We start from the raw sequence: 23,976 nt of genomic DNA, 5'->3' as shown, positions 1-23,976 counted from the left end.
ATTAAATATGTTAAGGGCTGACATAAAAAGCATGGTGATTATTCTCCATGTCCATTGACAGAAAGCAATCAGCTTTACCTACAGCAAAGGAAGTTTAGGTTCGATATTAAGAACAGCTTTCCCTAAGAATAAGAATTGTTAAGTAGAGGATAGGTTACCAAAGCAATATTGTGGAATCTCCATCCTTGGAGGTTTTTAAGAGCAGGTTGGACAAACACCAGTCACAGATGGTCTAGGTTTACTTAGTCTTGTCTTCACATGGGTGGTTGGACCAGTTGATCTCTTCACATCTGTTTAGCTCTGCATTTGCATGATTTCTGCACCTGCTCTGCATCCATTGTGTGTACAAAAGGTGATTGCTTTTCAGAAGTTAGCTAAGGAAGTAAACTGCACAAGGTTTATTGTTCCCTTTCATTTAATTTTATAGTTGTTAGAAACAGCATCTGCCTGCTGAGTGCAATACGATCAGATTCTTCCTGTAAAAGCACAGGGCACTCTAGCAATACCTGTTAATACAGATAGTAATGGTGCAGTTTTGTATCATGCAGAATGAACAACAAAGATACTTCAAATGCCACTAAAAACGGGAGTATCCCTCCATTCTACCCCGTAGAGAATTTAAATATTTATACCTTAAATCATTCTTGTATGCCTTCACTCCTGTAGGTTTCACTTTCCCTAAAGGTGGAAGTCTGTATTTAAGCACCAGTTTCAGTGCACTGGTTCCAACTAGACAGAATGCAGTCTCATTCTACACAAGTTCTCCATAGGCCAGCTCTGCAGGAGACTTCACAAGCCATCATTAGAAGATAAAAGTGAATGCAGTAGGGCAGGGAATGTAGTAGTGCCTGCCAGTGGACAGATTGAGAGTCCAACACTTTCAATATGTAGTGTAATCCTCAATTTACCTGTAGTTTCTAGAAAACAGAAGAGACTAAAGAAAATACTGCCAGCTATTCAGTCCTTGAGTTTTGGTGTACTAAGGCTCTGTCCATCTTTTCTGGGTGAGATGTGGGCAGCATCATTCATACTCCTCACAGAACTCTAACTTCTGTATTCCAGCAGCTCCTACTGAGACACATTGTATGAACTACAGGCAGTCCCCGGGTTACGTACAAGATAGGGACTGTAGGTTTGTTCTTAAGTTGAATCTGTATGTAAGTCGGAACTGGCGTCCAGATTCAGCCGCTGCTGAAACTGACCAGCGGCTGACTACAGGAAGACCGAGGCAGAGTTGCTCGGCCCCTCCCCCGCAGCAGACCAGGGAGACGCGGAGCAGCTTTTCTCGCCCCGGAGGACGCGGGCGGTCCTGCCGCCCGCGTCCTCCGGGGCGAGAAAAGCCCTGTTCGTAAGTGCGGATCTGACGTAAGTCGGATCCGCGTAACCCGGGGACTGCCTGTACCTGCCTTCACCTACCCATGACACATGATTTATCCCAACTAGGGATGTAAAATCCTAGTTAAACCTTAGGTGTAACCATTTAACTGATAAGCAGGAGTCCACTCCCAACAAAGGGAAATGCTTACTGGGTAACTGATTACCCATTCGCATCCCTAAATCCACCTTATTTTCTAACGTATGTTCTACTCAGCTATATCAGTTGGGCTATAAATCAGAAATCTTAGCAACTTCTACACCACAATATAAAAGAAAAAAAGTGCTTTTAATAATCAGCTGTTTCAGCAAAACAAATGAGGACACAGTACACACACTGCAATGATTTTGTATTTTCCCATTTTATTTGGAAATTTCGAGTTCCTAGAAATTCACCACCTTTGGTGATTTGCCTCCCAAATCTCATTACTAAATGTAAAACAAAATAAAAGGCTAATCGGTCAGTCTCAAATCAAACTTATCTTCAGTCGTGATCCTGCAGTTCAATCCACTAGTCATCCATGCAGAAACCCATTGGAGAGGGCTGCAGCAGCAGATCCAATTACAGTTGCAGACCTTTCAAGTCATATCCTAAGCACATCTGTCAGTGGTTAAATCACTCCACATTCAAGGTAACCTTCTATCTTTCCAATATATCCAATGGCACTAAAATTCCCATTAGACTTTGTGGAACACCTGTCAATATCAAAGGCGCCAGTACCTCAGGGTCATGGTTTAATTATGGGGGATGTGTCTGAACCTTGGCTAGTTTCTCCCGTGCGTTTTGTTGGGGTTAAGACTAGTATTACCTCTTTTTCCCACCCATGTGGGGAATTAATTTTGTTATGTGAACAAAAGCGGAGGCGATGTATCACACATCACCTTCATATTGGTGCACATAAAATTCGTGTGGCAGGGGTGAGACTGAGGGATATGTAGTTTTGGAAAGGGCTCTAAGATGAGGCAGAAGGTTGTGGTACAAGGGATGAGGATTCTGGAGTGGAGCCAGGGTTGAGGAATTTGGGGTGCAAGAGGGTGCTCTAGGGCTACAGCAAGGAGAGAAGACTCCTTCCAGCTCTCTTCCCACAGCAGCATCTGGGCTGGCAGGGACTCCTCTCCCTGCTGTGGCAGCTTGAGGGCTCAGGCTGCATGACAGGCACCCTTCCCTCAACCAAAGCAGGCCTGGCCTGGGATAGCAGTGCCCCAGCCATGGCTGGGTTGGGGCTGGAGTAGAAATGCCCCAGCCATGGCAGGTTGGGGCCAAATAGGATGGGGCACCCCTCCCCTGGAGGTCCAGGAATCCCAGTCACAACAGAGCTGGGGCCAGAAAAGGGGTGACCTGGCTGTGGCAGATTAGGGATGTCATACATGTAGGCTGGGGGAGGGATGCTTTCTCCTGACCAGGGTTCTCTGAATGCCTGTGCGGTGCTAACTAGGCAGCTGTGCAGCTGCATAGCTTACAGAGAACTTAATTTAAGACCACTATCTATTCAATCATTTGGTACATAACTATCACTACTGTAAGTCTACACAATATAGGCTAGTGTTTGCAAACAGAGCACCTTCCCACTGCCAGGAGTTGTGTGTGAGACCTGCCGAGGACTATGGTTGGCATCTAGTCACTAGGGTGGCTAGTGAGCTGGGCAAGGGTTATATATTAAATTGGCTGATGAAGGGTGTACTAGAATCTGCAGGATTATTAGTGACAGCTTAGGTGAGTCAAGTCTGTAGTTCTGCTGGAATTTCATGTGATTTGTAGGATCATTGTACATAAAAGACAACAGCATCAGTTTGTTTACTCCTTCCACATACTGAAGAGTGCCATAACACAAAAAAGTTACTTTTGAGGCTCTGGGTAATAACATCCTCGCCAGTCACGTATTCAAAATAGGGAGAGTACTATCTTGGCTGCAGAGTGCTCAGAGGTGTGGAAGATGATGATGGTGACTTTAGTCTGTTTTGTGAAAGGCACTAATGTGCCAGTGGTTTCTGATCGCCTCAGTCACTTCCTAGCCTTTAATAACAGCAATAGGTCTCAATTTAATAGCTTTCTTACTGATGCCAGCAGCATGGCAGGTGTTAACCACATCTGTCACATTCTTATAGGATTCTGGTGCCTGAAAAAAAAAAAAAAAAAAAAAAAAAGACACACAAAGTTAGATTATGCCTCTTGCTTTATCCTTCTATTGTGTTAAAAATAGGAAAACTTGCTTACTGATGAACTACAGGCTAGACCCCCCCCCCCCCCCCCGGTCTGGATCCCTTAGGACCTGACAGGTCCTGGACAAGGGAATTTTCCAGATCAGGGAAGGTCTTGTCACTGCTGTCCTGGCCCGTGGCTGTAGCAGCCCTGCGAACTCCAGCAGTGGCCCAGCAGGCTCTCATGATCCCACCAGCTGTGAGCTCTGCAGCCCCCTCCTCCAATTCCTGGCCCCACTGTGGCTGTGAGCTTTGCAGATCCCTTGCTCTGCAGACTCTGGTGGCCTTTCCAGCCTCCCAGCCCCACAAGCGGCGAGCTCTGCTGCCCTCTCTCCGCCCCCCAACCGAGTTCCCAGCCTGGCTGGCTGCGGGCTCAGTGATCCACTCCTGCTGCAGAGTCCAGCAGTCCTGCCAGCTTCCCAGCCTCGCGGGGTGTGACCTCTGGTGCCTGGTGGGCTCTGCTGCCCCTACCGGCTGACTCTGCTCCCAGCTGCTGGCAACCTCTGTGATGGGGCTTGCTAGTCCAACAACATCTGTAGTCCTTCTGGACCACAGTTGTTGTAGGACCAGAGAGTTCAGACCACAGATTCAACCTGTAATTATTTGTACATAGCTAAAAGGTTAGTGAACCACTTGAAGGGGGGGGGGGAGGGGGAGAGAGGAAGGAGAGAGGGGAATCAAGCTATTTTGAAGATATTGGAAAAAATAACCCTAACTATACATATTATATGATGGGGGCTAATTTAGCTACAACTAATCAGGAAAGAGATCTTGGAGTCATCATGGATAGTTCTCTAAGACATCCATGTAGTGTGCAGCGGCAGACAAAAAAGCAAACAGGATGTTAGGAATCATTAAAAAAGGGATAGAGAATAAGACGGAGACTATCTTATTGCCCTTATATAAATCCATGGTACGCCCACATCTTGAATACTGCATCCAGATGTGGTCTCCTCATCTCAAAAAAGATATACTGGCATTAGAAAAGTTTCAGAGAAGGGCAACTAAAATGATTAGGGGTTTGGAACAGGTCCCATATGAGGAGAGATTAAAGAGACTGGGACTTTTCAGCTTGAAAAAGAGGAGACCTGGGGGGGGGGGGGGGGGGGGAGTTTGATAGAGGTATATAAATCATGAGTAGCATGGAGAAGGTGAATAAGGAAAAGTTATTTACTTGTTCCCATAATATAAGAACTAGGGGCCACCAAATGAAACTAACAGACAGCAGGTTTAAAACAAATAAAAGGAAGTTCTTCACACATCGCTTAGTCAATCTGTGGAACTCCTTGCCTGAGGAAGTTGTGAAGGCTAGGACTATAACAGGGTTTAAAAGAGAACTAGATAAATTCATGGAGGTTAAGTTCATTAGCCAGTATGGATAAGGAATGGTGTCCCTAGCCTCTGTTTGTCAGAGGGTGGAGATGGATGACAGGAGAGAGATTGCTTGATCATTACCTGTTCGATTCACTTCCTCTGGGACACCTGGCATTGCCACTGTCGGCAGACAGGATACTGGGCTGGATGGACCTTTGGTCTGACCCAGTATGGCCGTTCTTATATTCAGGAACTGAGCTAACCACCATATTAGACTCAGAAGCAGGAGAGAGAACAACCAGCTGCCAATGTGGTGGAACAAGCTACCCCAGCTTCCTTCCATGGAGAGGAAGCCTAGGGAGGTTTGCTTTCACAGCCCTACTAGTGCCTGTCACCGCCAGAGCAAACCTTTATTTGGGCAGAGGACTGGATTAGGGTCATTTTGAATGCAGGCTCTTCATATCAGAGAGCGTATTTACAATTCCTAGTTCCATTAAAAACACCATACATTAAATGCTTCACTCTCAATAAAACTTTGAAGTACCAAAACCACCCACAATTGTGAATCATGTTTAAGAAGCAGATTGTTCATGGCCAAGAAACTGAATAATGTCCTTCCTCCTAGGTGTACAAATGCAAGAGTTCTATGCACCCTAATAGCAAAACAGTATCTGCACATTGCCAATTCTAGAAGCTGCCGTGCAAGATTTATTTAGAGCCGATAAGCACGTCACAGAAGGGAGGAAAACCAAGGAACATGGCCAAAAGGCTTATATGGCAGCAATATCAAGTCTCTTTGCACAATGGAAAAAAATTATTCTTACTCCCCCAAAAGATAGATTTCCAAGAGGAGATTCCCTTCCTAACAGCATGGAGAAATTTTCAGTGGGACACTTGAATTCCTGAAGGAAGTGGTCAAATTTTTCAAGAGATGCTCCAATGCCCTACAATTTACTGTCCATTATAGTACATACTCAGGTCAGAAATTTAAAACTTACTTCTTCCATGACCAGCTTGGGGGAAGCAACACGGATGGCAATCCCCATGTCGGCCAGCTTGTCTAGCACATCCTGGAAGTCCAAGTTTCGTCGAGATTTGGCTCGAGACAATGCACGACCCTAAACGATAAGTTTTAGATTATTTCATTTTATTTTGTGGTCACCACAAAAAACTTGTATTACTAAGACAGACAAAGGAAATAAAAATCATACACCTAGCTGTCGCATTCCAGGGAAGACAGCATCTGCTGAAGCAATCATCCACAAGGTATAAATATAAACTATCCAGAGACTTGATGAAGAACACCCTAAATATCTTACCTGAGGTTTACTTTGGGGCATTTCTGGTGCTATACAAACACAAGCTATTTTTAACAAACTCACACGCATTAATATTTAGTAGCATGTCCATGTTTACACAAACTCAGAGTAGAAAAACGTAGTTTGATTCCCTCCTCACCTGAGGCATGTGGTCTGTGTAAAAGGAGGCAGAAGTAAAACGCACTGGAGTGCTGGGTTCCTGCACAACTGCTAGGGCCCTATCAAATTCATGGCCCATTTTGGTCAATTTAATGGTGATAGGATTTTAAAAAGCTGAAATAATGAAATTTATTATTTTTAAATCTGACATCTCACGTGCTGTAACTCAAAAAGGAGCTGTGGGGAGGGTTGTGGTACCATTACCTTTACCTCTGCACTCCTACTGGGGGTGGTGCCTACTGGCTGCCCAGCAGAGTGGTGGCTGCTGACCAAGAACCCAGCTCTGAAAGCAGAGGCACCACCAGCAGCACTGCACAAATAAAGATGATGAGGTATGTTATTGGTATTGTTATTTCTCCACTACTGCCTGCAGAGCTGAACCCTCAGTCAACAGCTGCCACTCTCCAACCACGTAGCTCTGAGGCAGCAGTGCAGAAGAGCAGCATGTTATGGCATTTCCACCCTTATGTCTGTGCTATTGCTGGTGGGGCACTGCCTTAGAGCTGGGTGCCCGGTCAACAACTGCCGCTCTCTGGCTGCTCAGTGCTGAAGGCATTGCAGAAATAAGAAAGGCAAGTGTACCCCCTGCAACTCCCTTTTGGGTCAGGACTCCCAATTTAAGAAATGCTATTCTCTCCCATGAATTCTGTATAACATAAGGTAAAGGCACACAAAAGGCCAGATTTCAGTGACAGTAACATGTTTTACATGACGGTGAATTTGCTAGGCCCTAATAATTGCACATCCTGGAGCGTTAACAAGGGTTCACCATGGGTACAACAATCCACTACATGCAGGTATCTGGGATTCAGGTAGGTTTCTCCTTTCATCCAAACTGGTATGTAGTTTGTATTCACAATCTGGGCTTTTATTGGGGGGAGGAAACTGCAACTATTTTGTCCCACAGTTAAAGAAGCCTTAGCACCATCTTCTTTCACCACTAAAAATGCTTTGCATAGATATTCTCAAGGCTGTCATTCCAGCTCTTAGGTCTGGGCTGTCAGTGTTTGGTGGCCAGGCACTATCAGCCACACCAATCCTTTCTATAGGCAAGGAAAACAGTTCATAGCTCCCTCCAGAGCCAATCAAAGCTTAAGCATTAGCCAGAGAGGCCTCAAGCGTGCATGAGGTAGGAATGTTAGCAACTATCAACTATCCAATAACCAAATGTTTGTTGGATAGTCAAGTAGCAACTTGACGTGTCGTTTCCCCCTCCCTCTTGCTGTCTCTATCAGAGAGAGGCAGCAAGGGTGGAGGGGAAGGAGTGGGAGCTAGTGTTGAGGGGAACCAGCTTTAAGTCAGTTCCCAGCACGGGGAAAAGGCATGAGTGGGGACTACTTCAGTCCCTGCTTGTGCCATTCCCACTGCAGGAGCTTCTGCCTTTGAAATGTACAAGAACCCTATGGGGTTCTGGTAGATTTCAAAAGCAGGAGTTCCTGTTTGCCCCTGCAGCACAAGCAGTCCTTGCTCGTCCTGTGCTCTTTGCGGTGCCCCCCCAACTGCCTCTATGAGAGGCATCTGAGGGGGATGGGACGGGAGCTGGTGCTGGGGGGAACCAGCTTAGAAGCCGGTTCCCCCAGCACCGTCTTTGGGGTGCTGCCTGCCCCTGCTGCCTCTATCAGAGGAAGTGGATGGGGCGGGAAGAGAGGAAGAGGAAGGAGCGTGGATAGGGGACGCTGCTGCAAAGCAGCCACTGACCGCAGCATCCAGGGCTGGCCGCAGCTGTTGTACTCTACACGAGCTAGGACCAAGCAGTCCCAGCTAGTGCTGATCGCTGGGTCTCTGCACTTTAAAATGTAGTAAGAGCCCAACAGCTCTTGCTGCACATAAAAATGCAGAGTCATAGTGCGGGTGGCTCCAGAGCCGGCACCAACCAGGACATATTCTTGGCTCTGCACAGCAGCGTTTATTGACCAATCATGACTATATGATTAGCCAGATAATCGCATTTTAACATGCTTAGCATGAGGCACACTATCTGCAGCACTCTTTAGACTGGAGCTCTGGGAATTTTATCTACCCTACTAATTAGTATAACTGCCCCAACTGCACCTTGAGCAGCTGCTTTTTGGATATCCCCTCAATTGCTCCTTTAACTCTTATTGTACTTACAGCTCCATGGCACGTGGTTCCAAAGGTCTCAGTCATGCCTTGTTCAGTGCCAGTAAGAACATAGCTACAGGTTCCCATTGTCCCACCAATCAGTACCGGCTGTCCAGTCAGCTAAGGGTACAAACAAAAACATTACAGTTTAAGATCAAAATCACTCAAGACAAGACATTTTTGTTCAATAAATTGTATAAGATGAACCAGGGCACCATCAAAATGAATTCAGTTTCACATATCCATAAAAGACTGCTAGCAAGCCTCTGGCTGTGTACCCAGCATTCCCAAATCACCAGACAGACTAGAAAAATGCCGGCCGTGTATAAAAATGCTCACTATTGTGAGGAGGCTGGCAAATAGACACAGTTTGTCTTTAGGAGCGGACAGAAGGCAGATAGGTATAAGATCAGGCAAGCAACTGTATGGTGGGAAAGAAAGGTGAATCAGGAAGTGTCCAGAAGTTTCCATGTAAGCCTGAGGACAATGGCGGACACTGGCAAATGTTCCAATATAATTAATTTGCTACCCTGTTTGAGCTGCAACATTTACAAATTTTCCTGTTAGTAACACAGAAACCTTCCTATTCACCTGAAATCCTCTCTCCTGCCTCCACTTCCCCTAAAGCAAGAGTGGGCAAAATACTGTCTGCTGGCCAGATCCTTCCTGCCACTGTCCCATGGGAGCAAGACCAGACTCCCTGCCTGCTATGCCCCTGCCTGCCACTCAAAGTGGTCAGCTGTGTGTGCGCGCGCCTCTCCCCCACCCCCCACATGCTCTTTGCCCTCCCAGGGGCGGAGGGGAGGGCAGTCATATACTATCCTTGCCCCAAGTACAAGCTCGCAGCCAATGGGAGCAGTCTGGACCATGCTTATGGCACAGGCAATGCACAGAGGGCGCTATCCCCAAGGGGTGCATCGTGCACAGAGAGCACGTAGTTCCTGCAGCCGGCCACTCTGAGCGGCATGTGGAGGATGTATCTGAGGGTCTTGGTGGGCTGCTAGCCGGGAGCCATCTAAGGTACGCACCTCCTGGCCAGAGCCTGCACTTGGTATGCTACCCCTTCTCCCCAACCCTCTGCCCCCCATTTACCCTTGCCCCAGATCACAACTCCTGCTCCCACTCCCATACCCTCTTCCAGACCCTACACCTCAGGTCACATCCCCCTCCCTTCAACCAAACCCCTCCTGCACTCCAATATCCTACCATGCCTCTTCTGCACTCAACCTTCATTCCAGACCACTAACCTCCTCCATTAATATCCTAGAAGAGTGAGACTCATGAATACTTACGAAATACTTGGAGTATCCTCCCCCATAAAAAATTATTGCCCACTTCTTCCCTAAAGTTAAACGTACTTGGTAATCGACGGCAATGAGAGGATGATGAGGAGGGAAAGCCCTGGTCGACCCCTTTCTGTGCACCAGGAGGGTTCTTTCTTTTCCATCCACCACATGCTGTTCTACTTTAGCAATGTTATGAGACACATCATAGATCACATGAAGATCTAAGTCATCAGGGGTTGTGTTGAAGACTTTAGCAAAGGCCTAAAAGAGAAAGTTTGGATATAAAACTCAGGGACAATTGCTCACAGCTATAGAAGCCTTGTAATGCTCTCTGATTTATAGGGATTAAAAGCAGCAGACTCATTTGAAAATGGCCTCTCATGGGAAACAGTGAGTCAGTAAACAGAACACTGTAACTAAATGAAATGAGGTAAGGTAAACCTTTCAGTTCAGCCTCCTGGTTCTAGAAACACTGGGCCAAATGCAGCCCTGGCATTATTGACTTGAATGAAGTTTCAGTCATTTGAATCGTGCAAATTTCTCTACAACCGAACTAGACCAATTATGTGTTAGCTGGCAGTCTGACTTCTGATACTTTCAGAAAGATACAATGAGGAAGACTAAGCATACCAGAGAACAACCAAAATGCTATGAAACAACATACAGTATACCTTCATATTTCCTACTCTGTCAGTTTCAGGATAAAATTTTCCTTACCACTAAAATTTACCTTAGCACTTAGCTTTTGAAAATTGAGCACTGGCACTTCTGAAAATTCCACCCTCTTTAACTGGCAGAAGAAATGGTAAGATATGTTATTCTACATCCTTTAGATGTAGCCCAGATGTAATCCAGTGAAACTTTTCTGCTGGAGAAAGGTATTGGTCTGATGACCCTGGAGACGGACATCTTCTCTTAATAAGTAGATATAGCAGCAGAAAAGCACATGCTTCACCCAGCTGCTCCTAATTGTAGCTCAAAATGTTTTACTTTGCTCCCAGGATCTTTAAAAGCACCAGAATACTTGCAGCAGAACAGCATCTATGCTCCTACCTGTCTGGTTAGGAAAGTCATGGAGGAACGGTTGACCCATGCATAGTTCCCAGCCGCTGCCATTCCCTTTAGATAGTCTTGTCCCTCAGGGGATGCAATTCTGGCACATGCCAACTGGCGATCATTAACTATGATCTTGTCTCGTTTCATGGCTTTCTCCATAGCAACTAAAGCATCTGGGGAAACAAACAAACAAACAAGAAAACCTGTCTGTGTTACCTCTATCATGAAAGTCTTTAGACCTGGATTAACAGGCACAAAACCCAGCTCCCTCCACAGAGGCACCAGAAGATGTGTGAACCTTCAACTTCCTCTTTATATGTTACAAATGAATGTGTGGAATGACTACTTCAGTTGTTACAAGGATCGGCCCAGCACCACCTTCAAAGGGAAAGTGACAGAATTAGGTGCCTGGAGAAAAGACATGCTCTTTAGAGCAGTGGTTCCCAACCTTTTTATACTGGGGACCGGCAAACCCATTCACAAACTTTTGGTGGACCATAACATTTTATTTACATATTCATTAAGCAGATATTGACAACACTAAAAAAATTCTGTTAAAAGAATCCTTTTCTTTATCTTAAGCCACTAACACCATTTGCATGACTGAAAAAATACAACATAATATTACTGATAACTGACATGATTATTAATAATAGGATAAACTAAACATTGTACTCACACACTATTTAATGGGACTTCTGCTGCTGTATCTTTTTGCACATTTCTTTGAAGTTTACATCATAACTGGTCAAATTCAGCTTCATGCACACAGACACAGACACAGACACTCTTCAGGCCAGAGTGATCTCTCTCTCAAACACACTCTGCAGGCAATGGTGATATCACCCCCCCACCCCAACTCGGACCTGGTCTCAGCCTTCCTGGGGCTACTCTACATCCTGAGGGCTGGCAAGCAGCGTGGGGTCCGGACGGACTGGGGTAGAACCCAGGTGTCCCTTCCTGCTCTAACAACTAGCCTACACTCCCCTTCCCTTCTCACAGAGAACACAGGTGTTTGACAGCCCAAGTGTACCTCAATCCTGACCCTCAAAACTGCTGTGAACAGCTGACTTCAGCCACCGGCCACACATACCCCAGCCCCGGAGCAGCCAGCATCGGTGTGGCCTGGCATTGGTCCACGGATCAGCAGTTGGGAACCACTGTCTTAGAGCATGCGTTTTAAGTTCTAACTACCTAAAAATCCTAGGAGTATGATTTAGAAGTCTGAGCATAGCACTCAGAGAAGGAATACAGATATTCTAATCAAAGCTCCAACAAACTTTTTCTGTAACCTTTGGTAAGTTGCCAACTCTCTCCTTTTCTTCTTATTTCTATTTCCATAGCGCTTGGGGATCCCAACCAAGGATTACAGTCTCATTATACTAAGCACATACATATTAATAAAGACAGCTTTTTCCCCAGACAGCTAACAATCTAGGTATCTGTCCCATTCAACCACAACCTCAAATGGAGATAACTACTTACCTCATAAGGGCTGTCTAAGAATTAACTCATTGTTTTTAAGGCACAAGTACAGAATATATTCCAATACACTTGAACAGGATTTATGCAAGCAGCAGACATTCTGAAGAGATTTTATCTTACTTCAGCTTTTACAAAAAATAGTCTTATCACAAAATATACCTGTAGCTACTTGATGACCCAGGCCTCTGCTGCCACTGTGAATCATTACACACACCTGGCCCTTGTGATCAATGCCCATCTTCCTGGCAGCATACTCGTTATAAATGTCATCTACCACCTGGATCTCAGCATAATGGTTTCCGGCTCCCAGGGTCCCAAGCTGCCAATTACAAGATTATTTTAGCCATCTATTGTTCAGACACCAGACAAAAAAGTGAGCCTTTGGAGGGGATTATGAACAAAGAGTCATGGGTTATGTGCAATATGGTGAACTGTTAGAGAAACTGGTTAGAACATGGAAATCTATTCCTGAACCGTGGATGTTAAAAAGACTGTGCAGATATAATCTTGTTTTTCTCCCTGGAAACTTGTAAGGGGATATAGTTTTTTAACTGGTCTAACAATAAATAGTAGTATCAGGAGAATATGATTAAACAGAAAGCCTGTCACTTTCAGCATACTTAAAAGGAATAGATTCTAAAACACAGTTAGTAAAGAGAAGCAGCCTTTACATTGCCACAGTGCTATTATCATGGTTATGTCTACACTAGAGAGTTTACAGTGACACAGATGTACCAATTTAGCTGCACTATTGTAAGCTCTCTCATAACTGCTCTATGACATCAATATAATTAACCCACCGTGAGTGGCAGTAACCATGTTGGCAACAAAAGTGTTTACAACTAGCTTACAGGTAACATTACCTGAGGCAAACCTCTTTTCTTAGCTCTTGAGGAGACCTTATTGGGATCAGCCTGCAGCATCCTTCCATATTCTTCACAGTGCTCCTTGTCCTCTGCCCAGGCATAACCTTCCCTGAGAGACCAGTCAACACCCATTTCCAGTGCCTCCTCCAAGTCCCTGTAATCATCAATACACTTTCCTTGAACTAGCACAAAATTAACCTCATATGTGACCCAAGGGTTCACACCCATGTCTGAAGCAGTGAAAAGCCCAGGAGTTCATTCAACCCTTTTTTGCAAACCAGAACACCAGTTGCACAAAGATAAAACTTGAGAATAAAGCCACTTCCCCTTCCCTGCTATCAGAATAAGTTCTAACATTTTCGCATCACCATCTATGCAATTAAAGAGAGCTAACAACCTTTAAAGCACCCTTAACTAATCCTCTGGAATTCTAGATAGCTTTGTATTATTTCTAATAGTAGAGAGAAGGAATGGGCCAAGAAGTTTTTTTCCACCACCTTCCAGCTTCCCACCTGCAAATCCCTTCTCAAAACAAAGGCCAGACACTGCCCACCCCTCAGATGTGCATGCAAACATTTTCTCACTTGGCGTTCATGGGGATGACACCTTTGGAGCCCACACCAACTGGAATATGGTCAAACATGGCCTGCGCAAGCTGTTCCTTCACAGGCTGGACATCACTTTCATCCATGTTCGTACGCAGCAATCGGACACCACAGTTGATGTCAAACCCGACACCACCTGCAAGTATTAACGAAACAAAACAAACACACAGTTAATAAATGGGGTTGCTCAATTGTGGGTCACAGAACGTTACACTGCAGCATTTGGTCACATTAATCTTAAACACTGATGTGCTTTCTGACAGAATGTTTTGTATACTAGTGCCTGAAGTCTTCATCAGTCTACCACCATATTAAATGAGACAACAGCTCCATTTTAGTGAATTTCCATGAAGATTGTAGGCTCTAAGCTAAGAATGCAATCCCCCAAATAGGATAAAACCTGACATCAGTGTTAAAAATGTAAAGTTTTCCATACCCACAGCACCTTCATTCAGTGCTACAGGGATAATTCACTGCTCTGGATACTGCACTAGATCATGGACACAAAAGCAGACTCCCACACAACCCTTAACTTGAAAGTTTGCTCCTGTGATTAATATAGAAATACCTATTCAAAACTAACAAGCACATTACAATTAAAATACACTGATTTTTTTTACTCTCCAAATACAGTCTTTTCCATTTCAAATTTATTTGAAAACAAAATATTTGTATTTAAGGCTTTTAAAATTATTGCAAATTGTTCTGGAAGGCAAAGAGTAAGCTCTCCACATGGTCAAGTTTGGCAGTATACTGTGACTCAGGAATGTTAAGTGATTAAGGATGTTAAATTTAGATTAATCAACTACTCAAGTATTGCTGGGGGGGGGGGGGGGGCTCGCATTCTGCTGCGTCTCTCCCTTTGAAATGTGCAAGAGCTGACCATGGCTCTTGTATACTTCAAAGGAAGAGGCTAAACAGGACTGCTTAGGTCCCCTCTCCTGCGCCTCTTCCTTTGAAATGTACAAGAGCCACATGTGGCTCTTGTACATTTCCAAGAGAGAAGTGCAGTAGTAGGGACACCTCAGCTTCCCCTGCCCCCTGTGGAGACAGTGCTAGGGGGAGCCAGCTTTTAAGCTGACTCCCCACAGCACCAGCTCCTGCTCCCCCAGTCCTTGCTGTCTCTCTCTGATAAAGGCAGCCGGAGGCGGGGGGTGGAGTGACTAGTCAAGTGACTGCTTGACTATCTGATAAGCTTATGCTTATCAGGTAGCCAACTAGTTGACTGGTAGCTTACATCCCTATAAGTGATACTTTATCTCAATATTAAAATGGGAGTAGAGTAATGTGATGAGAATTATCAATGACCTAGAAACCTCACAAGAGTGATAGGATTGTTTACTTAGAAAGGAGACAAATAAGAGGACATAATACAAGTCTATGAAGTAATGACTGCCCTAAAGAAGGCAGACTGGGAACTTCTCTCCTTGTCTCATAACACAAGGGGATACTCTATGGAATTAAAAAGAGGGAAAATCAAAACTGATGAAAGGATATATTCACACATTGTCAGAAAATAACTTTGAAATTTTACCACATAAATCATTAAGGCCAAGAACTTAAGATTAAAAAATTGAATGGTTGGTTATATAGATGTCAAGAACATTGAGTGATATAATTAATGATAAAAATTTTGGAAGCATATTAAACCTTGCTTTAGAGCCAGTTAGAGATCAAGATGAGACCTAATTGGAGGGCAGATTATCCTAACTCTGTCTGCTACAGGATTCTTAAACATCCAGTGCAGACCTGTGCTAGAGCATGATACTGGACTAGATGGACTTGGGGTCTGGTCCACTATGGCAGTTCCTGTGTTTACAATAATAGCTGTCAGGTGCCAGCAGAGGTATTTCCAACTGGTTAATAAAGGTGAACTGAAAAGTTCTTAAGAAATTAGGCAAAACTATTTAAGATCCTAAATCCGTAATAGAAGTGGACAAACACTTTAAAATTAAAGTTAAAAATAAGTTCCTCTTTTATGTGCCCAAAACCAAGTTCAGGGCTCCCTCTTCAGGAGTTGGGGACAGATACCCAAAGCAATGTGAGGAGAGCAAGACTCCCTGCACTGTTTAGCACTTTATTTTTTCTGCAAGAGTTGATTACAACCAAAGTACTCAGGAACAACATTCTGTAGATAAATCTGGGTATTAGTCATTTTATAATGTCTCTTAAGTCCTTTCATATTATAGAAACACCCTCTTTGAAGCTGAACGTGGCAGCTTTGGGGCTAACACCCAGAAGAAGGGGTAACAGAACTGATTAAGAACTGATACAGCTTAAATGCATAGATTTGCATGACAGGGAAGCTCCTATAAACGTGGAGTGTATTGAATGGGACCCTGGGTCTCGTCTTGTCAACATTGGAGCACTGGTCCAAAACAACAGAAGCTCAGCTCCTTCCCCTCCCCCATCTAACTCACCTGGCCAGTGAGTTAAGGAGAGCAACAAGATGGTAACTAAGCAACAAGATGATGGAGTGTGTGTGTGTGTGTGTGTGTGTATGAATATGAGTTCATGAGTGTGAAATATTATATGCATAATACAATATTGATATATATATTACCAATAAATGTGGCATTTTGTCTTATCCCCCCTGAAAAAGATCCTGTGAAATTATTTTAAGTACAACAGTTCCTTCTAACTTTTTCCTACACATATGCGGAATAAGTTCTGTTATAGGCACCAAAGCTTGTGTGGATCAGCACAACCAGTAAAAACACATGCTGCCAACTTCTGCCAGCTGTGGGAGTTCTGTTAATTGGCTGAGCAGCATCTGAATCTTTCCTGGGTGACTGCCCTAAGCACTCAACTTACAGGGAACACTGCTCAGGATGCATGAACTGGTATCTTAACAGATAAAAACTCTTCAAGTCATTACTAAAAATATTTCATTTTACTTTTGTATTGTAAAAATGTGTGTGTGTGTGGGGGGGGGGGAATCTTAAAAAAAAAAAAAACTATTTTAAGAAAAATTTCAGAAAACCAAGGACATTTCTCAAAGTACATTAGATCATACTCAAATTACTCTTACCTGGTGACACCACTGCTTCTGGGTCACTCATGTCAAATGCTGCCATGTTACCAATGGCAAACCCATAACCAGAATGTACATCGGGAAGCCCAATAGACCTCTGAAAGAAAGATAATCAGATTTAAAAAAACAAGTGGAAAAAGAGCATTTAAATTATATCCAATCCTGTTCCACATATGTACAGGTACAATGTAACCTTACACCAAGACTAGTCATCAGAAGCAGTTTACAGATCAACACACCAGTCATCCACCTGGATTCAGAATTCCCACATTCCACACTGATCCAGAAACGACTTTTGAATTGAATGTGACATCTTAAATGATAAATGGGGCGCGCTTGGGCTGTCCCGCTGCGGGCGTGCTCCGCGGCTTTGCTCTCCGTCTCCCTGGACTGCAGGGAGACGGGGAGCAAAGCCTTGGAGCACGCCTGCAGCGGGACAGCCCAGGGTGCTTGGGCTGTCCCGCTGCAGGCGTGCTCCAAGGCTTTGCTCCTGTCCCCCTGGGTCTGCTGGGGGAGCGGGGGGGAGCAGCTAGTGCCCCCCCCAGCAGACCAGGCTTTTCTTGCCTACCCCTGGGGTAGAGCAGCTGGGGGCTGCCGGGTTGGTCCCGCAGCGCCGCTCCGGGCCAACCCGGCAGCACCCCAGCTGCTCTGCCCCAGGCATCCTGATTCAGCCGCTGCTGGTCAGTTTCAGCAGCGGCTGAATCAGGACTCCTGGGGCAGAGCAGCTGGGGTGCTGCTGGGTTGCTCCAGTACCGCCGAGGAGCTGCGCTACTGGACCAACCCAGCAGCACCCCAGCTGCTCTGCCCCAGGCGTCCCCAAGTCAGCCGCTGCTGAAACTGACCAGCGGCTGACTACAGGAAGCCCGAGGCAGAGTTGCTCTGCCCCAGGCTTCCTGGAATCAGCCGCTGATCAGTTTCAGCAGCAGCTGACTTGGGGACGCCTGGGTTTCTTAAGTTGAATCTGTATGTAAGTCAGAACTGGCATCCAGATTCAGCCGTGGTTGAAACTGATCAGTTTCAGCAGCGGCTGATGCCAGTTCCGACTTACATACAGATTCAACTTAAGAACAAACCTACAGTCCCTATCTTGTACGTAACCCGGGGACTGCCTGTAGTACTTAAGCAAGTAGCAGACGCAATCTTGGAACTATTGGTGATTATTTTCAAGAACTCATGGAAGACAGGTGAAATCCCAGAGGACTGGAGAAGGGCAAATATAATACATATATTTAGATAGGAAACAATGGTGATCCAGGAAATTATACCGTCAGCCTAAGTTTAAAACCAGAAAAGATACTGGGGGGAAAAAAAAAAAAAAACTATTAGAACAATCAATTTGTAAGCATCTAAAGGAGAATAAGAGTAATAAATACTGGCCAGCATGGACACGTCAAACAAATAATGCCAAAAGAACTTATTTTCCTTCATGACAGGATTACTAGCAGAATGGATAAGAGGGAGCAGTAGATGTACGTTGATTAAAGATGTAAAAGAGTAGACAAGTTGACTACTTGCAATCCTCCTCCCACTTACTGCCTCTATATCAGCTACTAGGCTGCTCTTGGGGCATGGATGGGACTCAAACCGAGCGCCCCAGGTTTTGGAGGCTGATGCCTTATCCATTAGGCCACTTGCAGGAGGAATAACGGTAGTTTGAATTAGGAGCTTTAATTCGAACTACCGGGTCCCTACTGAGTGTAGCCTCAGGCAGTTAGTCCGGACTAGGGGCATTTAAAAATGGCGACCGGACGGGAAGATGCAAATAAAGCCTGTGATATTTAAATCCCAAGCTTCATTTGTAACTTCAAATGCCTACATTAGCCTCCCTAGTTCGAACTAGGGGGCTAGTGTAGACATACCCCTTAGGAAGAAAAAAAGATATATGTGCAAATATAAAATGGGGAATAAATGACTAGTAGTATTGCAGAAAAGGATTCTGGGGTTATTGTGGATCACAAATTGATAAGACTTGCAAATATATAATACAGCTACAAAAAAAAAGCTAATAGCATCCTGTGGTGTATTCACAGGAATGTTGTATGTAACTGAATTGTCCTGGAGGGGTCTCACTGAAGTAATATATTCAGTTTTGGGGTGTCACACTTAAGGTAAGATACATAGATTCTCCAGAAGAGATCAGCAAAAATGATCAAATATTTTAAAAAACCTAACTTCTGAGGAAAGATATTAATTAAAAAAAACCCTACATGTATTTAGTATTGAAGGAAAAAGACTGAGAGGGACCTAATAACAGTTTTCAAATATACGTGAGTGGCTGTTAAAGAGAACAGTAGTAAACTGTCCTTCACATCCCCTGAAGGCAAGACTAGAAATAACTGGCTTAACGTGAAGCTTGGGAGATTTTTTGGGGGAAAAAACCCCCTAACAATAAAAATAGTTAAGCACTATAATAGGCTTCCAAAGGAGGCCATCTAATTGTCCTAACTGGAGGCTTTTAAGAGCAATTAGACACTTGTCAGATACAGTCTAGGTTTACCTGGTTCTAACTCAGTGTGGAGTGGTTGATTTAGATGACCTCTTAATGTTCCTCCTTACATTTCTGTAATTTTGTTCCATCAGCAACACTGCTTTAGAACATGATGCTCCATGTTCCAAAGGCATGAGAGGAAAATGTGCACAAGCCTCAACACAACATGAATTTCATAAAATGTTATTTTAATCTAGAGGAACAAGATAAAAGGACACACATTGGGGACACCAGCAAAAAGTAATAATTTGCCATAGCCTGCATAAATCACTCAATGGGGTAAGCAGTTTAGGTACAGACAATGCTAAGGTAGGACAAATACCCCACAACCATATTTACTTTTCAATGATCTCCATTGGGAGAGTACCAACAGCATACAGTTACAATGAAAACAAATACAGATTTTTAATTCATGCATATATAAGAGGAAAGCATTGATTGCAGGTGCAGTTTCCAAATGTATATATTTTTTCAAAGTTCTGTACCCTCGCTCACACCATGGACACCATTTGGAAAGCATCAACCGACCAGGGGGAGGGAAGATAGGGGGAAGTTTAAAAAAAAAAAAAAAAGAACAATTCTTTCTTTATGGCAGACACTCACATGAATAATGCCAGGCAGTGCAGCCACATTCCCAATCTGTTTCATAGCAGGTAAGAATCCACCAGCACCTGAAAGGCAAAAACTAAATGTTTACACACGGGACTTCCTGACAAACAGCATTGATAATGACTGATATGGAAGCACCTTTCAAGTTAGCTAGCTCAAATTCAGGCAGATTAGTAGTGACCAAAGCTTGTTTTAATCTGGTGGAAAATGCCTGGCACTTTGGGAAGCTACAGGTCCATTGTAATGAAGTGTTTCTGAAATTCCCCTGCTGTCAAAGTGCTGGTACAGGTCATCTGTCTACATTTTACCACCATACAATCTAGGACTGTATAAAGTAGGGATGTGAACAGGTAATCAATAAGTGTCACTGGGTGATGCTTACCAGGTAACTTAACCAGTACTCAGGAATGAAATGCAGTAAATAACTATAAAGATATAATTATGAAAAAGTGCAGTATATTTTAAGATCCCTTTATTTTTCATTTTTGTAAAGTTCTTAACACAGGAAAGAAATGTATTATATTTTCAACTTGTCCCTTGCAGTCACCAGGACTGGCAAGTCTGTCTGTTTCAGCAGCAATATTTTCAGGATTTAGAAACAGTGTTGTCAGGTACACAGGGAGTGCATACTTTCATGGCTGGATATGTGAGTAATCTTTACTACACATTTTCAATGTTTTCTTAGACGCATACAAGCCACACTAATTCAGCGTAAAAGGCTTTTTTTTTTTTAGGAGATGAGAATGAAAGAAGTGATATACAGGAAGCAAGCATTTGAAATTTAATGAAAAACAAACAAGAAGAGGGGATCTTCCTATGCTTACCGCCACCTCTGCAGGCATTTCGTAACTCCTCAAACATTAATTTCTCTAGTGGCTCATTTACATAAAATACTCCTTCCACCTAGAAGCAAACATAAGAACGAGAAAACACAAAATAATGCATCATTACTACTCTTACAAAAACCTGCCAGAAGCAGGATTATATAACAGAATAGGTTACAAAGTGTATTTTTTTTTGTTATTTTCTTGCCACTGTTTATTTAGAAGCATATTTGCTTATCTTTCTGGTAGGGCTTAAGACCCACTAGTCACTTTCAAAAGACATACACTTTGTGCCAAGAAGTTTACAATCCCAATGCTCAATCCTGCAAACAAACAGACCATGTCTATATACACAGTGCTCCAGCTGCACCAGCACAGCATGTCTCGTGAAAATGCACTATGCCAGTGGTGCGCAACCCGTGGGTCATGACGCCCAAGGCTGTCTTCCTGGAGCAAGGGGGTCACAGCGCCGGGCCGGCTGCCATTTTGTTTTCCTGGCTTGGCGCTCAACATACGTGCAGCGGGGGCAGGAGGAGTGGCAGGGGAGCGGACCAGCACTTTAAATTAAAGGGGCTGCAACAAAATGTTCCCAGCGCCTTTTTTTTTTGCTCAACCAAAATTTTTCCAGCCCTGGGGGTTGCAAATTAAAAAAGGTTGAGCACCATTGCACTACGCTGACAGGAGAGAAATCACCTCTACCATTGGCAGAAGCTACATCAGGAGATGAAGCTCTCCTGCTGACCTAACACTATGCACACAGGCACTTGTGTTAATATAACTTATGTGGCTCAGAGGGTGTTTTTTCATAATCAAGTGCATAGGCGACTGGTGCCTGGAGGGGAAGGGGTGCAGGAGGGCCACCCAAAAGGGGGGGGAGGGACTAGAGGCGCATCCATTTAGCCCTTTGAGTTTTGACAGGGGTGGGGTGGCAGTGCTACCTCCTGAGGGCTACCACAAGTCACATATGCTCAAGTGACATAAATTATACCGACATAAGCTGTAGCATAGTGTGCAACTAGACTACAGGGTTTTGTCGACAAAAGTATACCTGTGTCTACACTACCGCCGAGTTGGGCAGTTTTGTCGACAGCGGTAAACCTCATTCTATGAGGAATAATGCCTTTTGTCAACAGAGTTCTGTCAACAGAAGGCGTTATTGCATCTACACTGTCCTTTGCGTCTACACTGTCATGTCGACAAAGTGACTTGCTTTGTCGACAGATCTGGATGCAGTCTAGACGCTCTTTGTCAGCAGAAGTTTTGTCGACAAAAGCCTGTAGTCTAGGTGTACCCATAGAGACTAGGCCCAGAACCGCTGACATGCATTAACACTTTCACTATCGGGATCCAAAGCCAGAGTGACGTTAGGAAGAACAGAGACGGGGCACATGTAGCCAAGGTGAGGCTGGGGCCCGCCCTGGGGTTCCTAATCCGAAACACGTGTCCAGCTATGGAAGTGCAGCTTCTCTTCGGGGCATTAGCCCCGCCCCCAGGATGTCTTTCTCTGAAGTTTATTTTAATAGGGCCGGATTCACGGGCTTAGAGAACCGTTAAGGATGAAAAATATCCCAGCCGCGCGCTCTCCTCCAGCGAGAGCCCCCTGGGGGGGGGGGAGGGTGTCCAATTCCAAGGCCCCCTCCCCCGCCAGCGCCTTGCTGTTCCCTGCCCGGCTCCCCCTCGGGTGGGGCAGGAGCTTCCCCGCGAGCCGCTGAGCGGAGGTATCGCCCCGACGCCGCTTTGCCCGAGCGGACGCGGGGGGGGGGTCTGGTCCCAGGCCGCAGCTCCCCGAGGCGGGTCACGCGGACAGCGACAGGCCGCGCACCCCCCCTTCCCGCGCCTCCTCGCGCCGCAGGGGCGCCAACGGCCGGTCCCACAGCTGCGGGGAGGGGGTGTCTCGGGGCAGCCCCGCCCCCCCAGCTCGCGCGCTGAACGGTCACTGCCGAGCGCGAGACCCCCGCCCCTCGCGCTCACGTTCATGTTGGGCACGAAGCCCTTCTTGATCCTCCAGGAGTTCTTGGTGAGCTTGTCCAGGTACTGCAGCTCGTCATTGTAGCTGCGGCTCATGGCGGCGGCCCTGCTGACTCCGTGTCACACACACCGCTGGGGGTTCCCTCACGGCGCCGGCCAGGAAGGATGCCACGGAGGCCGCCGAGGCTCACTCTCGATCAGAAGGCGAAACGCCAGCGAATAGGTGGGGAGGCGTTAAGGCCGTTGGACAGGAGCCGCCGAGGCTCATATTTCGTGCGTTCAGGCCGGAGCCTTGCGCGGCGCCCGCCCCGCGGTGCGCTGCAGCGCCCCCTGGTGGGGCTCTGAGCCGTCGGGAGAGCGGTAGCGGCGCCGGCGCGCGGCAGGAGGCTCCCTGGCACAACCCCACGGCGCGCGCGGCCGTGCAGGGCGCAGTGCTGGGGCTGCCGCCGGGTTCCTGCAGAGACTGGGCAGGCCGGGGGCTGTGGGGTGGGAGCAGGGGCAGCCCTCGCAGGCCTGTTGGGACCGAGCCCTGGTGCCCCCTAGAGCTCGCCCGGCCCCTCACACGAGCGCCGCAGCGGGGTGAAGTGCACGATGCTCGGAAGCTGCTGCCTCCTCCCTGAGTCCCGCTTCTCTTTTCCCCCCGTCCCCCGAGTCCTGCAGTGAGGCTGCCGCGCCACCCAGCGGACATTAACGATGCCACCACGCCCAGGGCTGTTGGCTGGGGCGTCTCAGTCACAGCTGGCGGATAGTTTTCACTGGCAAAACATTTCCTGCTGAAAAATGGGGTTTTGTCAAATGCAGGTTGTTGGTGTAAAAAACAAGGAGTAGTCCTGTAGCTCCTTAGCAACCAACAAAAATACATGTATAGTAGCATGAGCTTTTGTGGGCAAAATGCACTTCTTCAGATGAGCCCACGGGGTGGTTTTGTTTTCTGCTCGACAAGAGGGGGGTACAGTGAGGGAGGCTGTGTCTAGACTGGCAAGTTTTTCCGCAAAATCATCTGATTTTGCGGAAAAACTTGCCAGCTGTTGTGGGAGAAAAATTAAATAACTTCAATTGTGTCTAAAGGGGGGAACTGTGCAGAAATTATAACTTTCTAAAAGAAAACTGCTGTAAGGGTTAAAAAGTTTTTCAGGCCTTTCTCCCTGTAACAGAGAGAAATTAAATTAGCTTTAATCAAAGACCCTTACAAATAACTATCTTAAATTTATGGATACTTCTAGTCTGTTACAATTTGTTATGTAAACCCTTATTTTTGTCACAGTTTGCCTTGTAGACTCCTCCACT

The 23,976-nt window shown here is 45.5% G+C and overlaps 1 protein-coding gene across 1 annotated transcript; it reads right to left on the bottom strand.

The window, feature by feature from the left end:
- Positions 1-1,717: 1,717 nt before the first annotated feature.
- RTCB (RNA 2',3'-cyclic phosphate and 5'-OH ligase) lies at positions 1,718-22,982 on the bottom strand. The gene is made up of 12 exons (XM_075938283.1): positions 22,693-22,982; positions 20,722-20,800; positions 19,892-19,959; positions 16,798-16,897; positions 13,746-13,902; positions 13,159-13,315; positions 12,455-12,614; positions 10,808-10,983; positions 9,827-10,015; positions 8,478-8,588; positions 5,886-6,005; positions 1,718-3,491 (listed from the first exon to the last, which is right to left on the bottom strand). Exons 1-12 carry the CDS (start codon positions 22,783-22,785, stop codon positions 3,384-3,386), a joined length of 1,518 nt encoding a protein of 505 aa, XP_075794398.1. The 5' UTR covers positions 22,786-22,982; the 3' UTR covers positions 1,718-3,383.
- Between the last annotated feature and the right edge of the window lie 994 nt (positions 22,983-23,976).

The sequence above is a fragment of the Pelodiscus sinensis genome, chromosome 1 (assembly GCF_049634645.1).
Source record: "Pelodiscus sinensis isolate JC-2024 chromosome 1, ASM4963464v1, whole genome shotgun sequence".
Classification (NCBI taxonomy): Eukaryota; Metazoa; Chordata; order Testudines; family Trionychidae; genus Pelodiscus; species Pelodiscus sinensis.
Note: the sequence above shows the minus strand (reverse complement) of the source record. Positions and strands in the feature narration are given on the sequence as shown.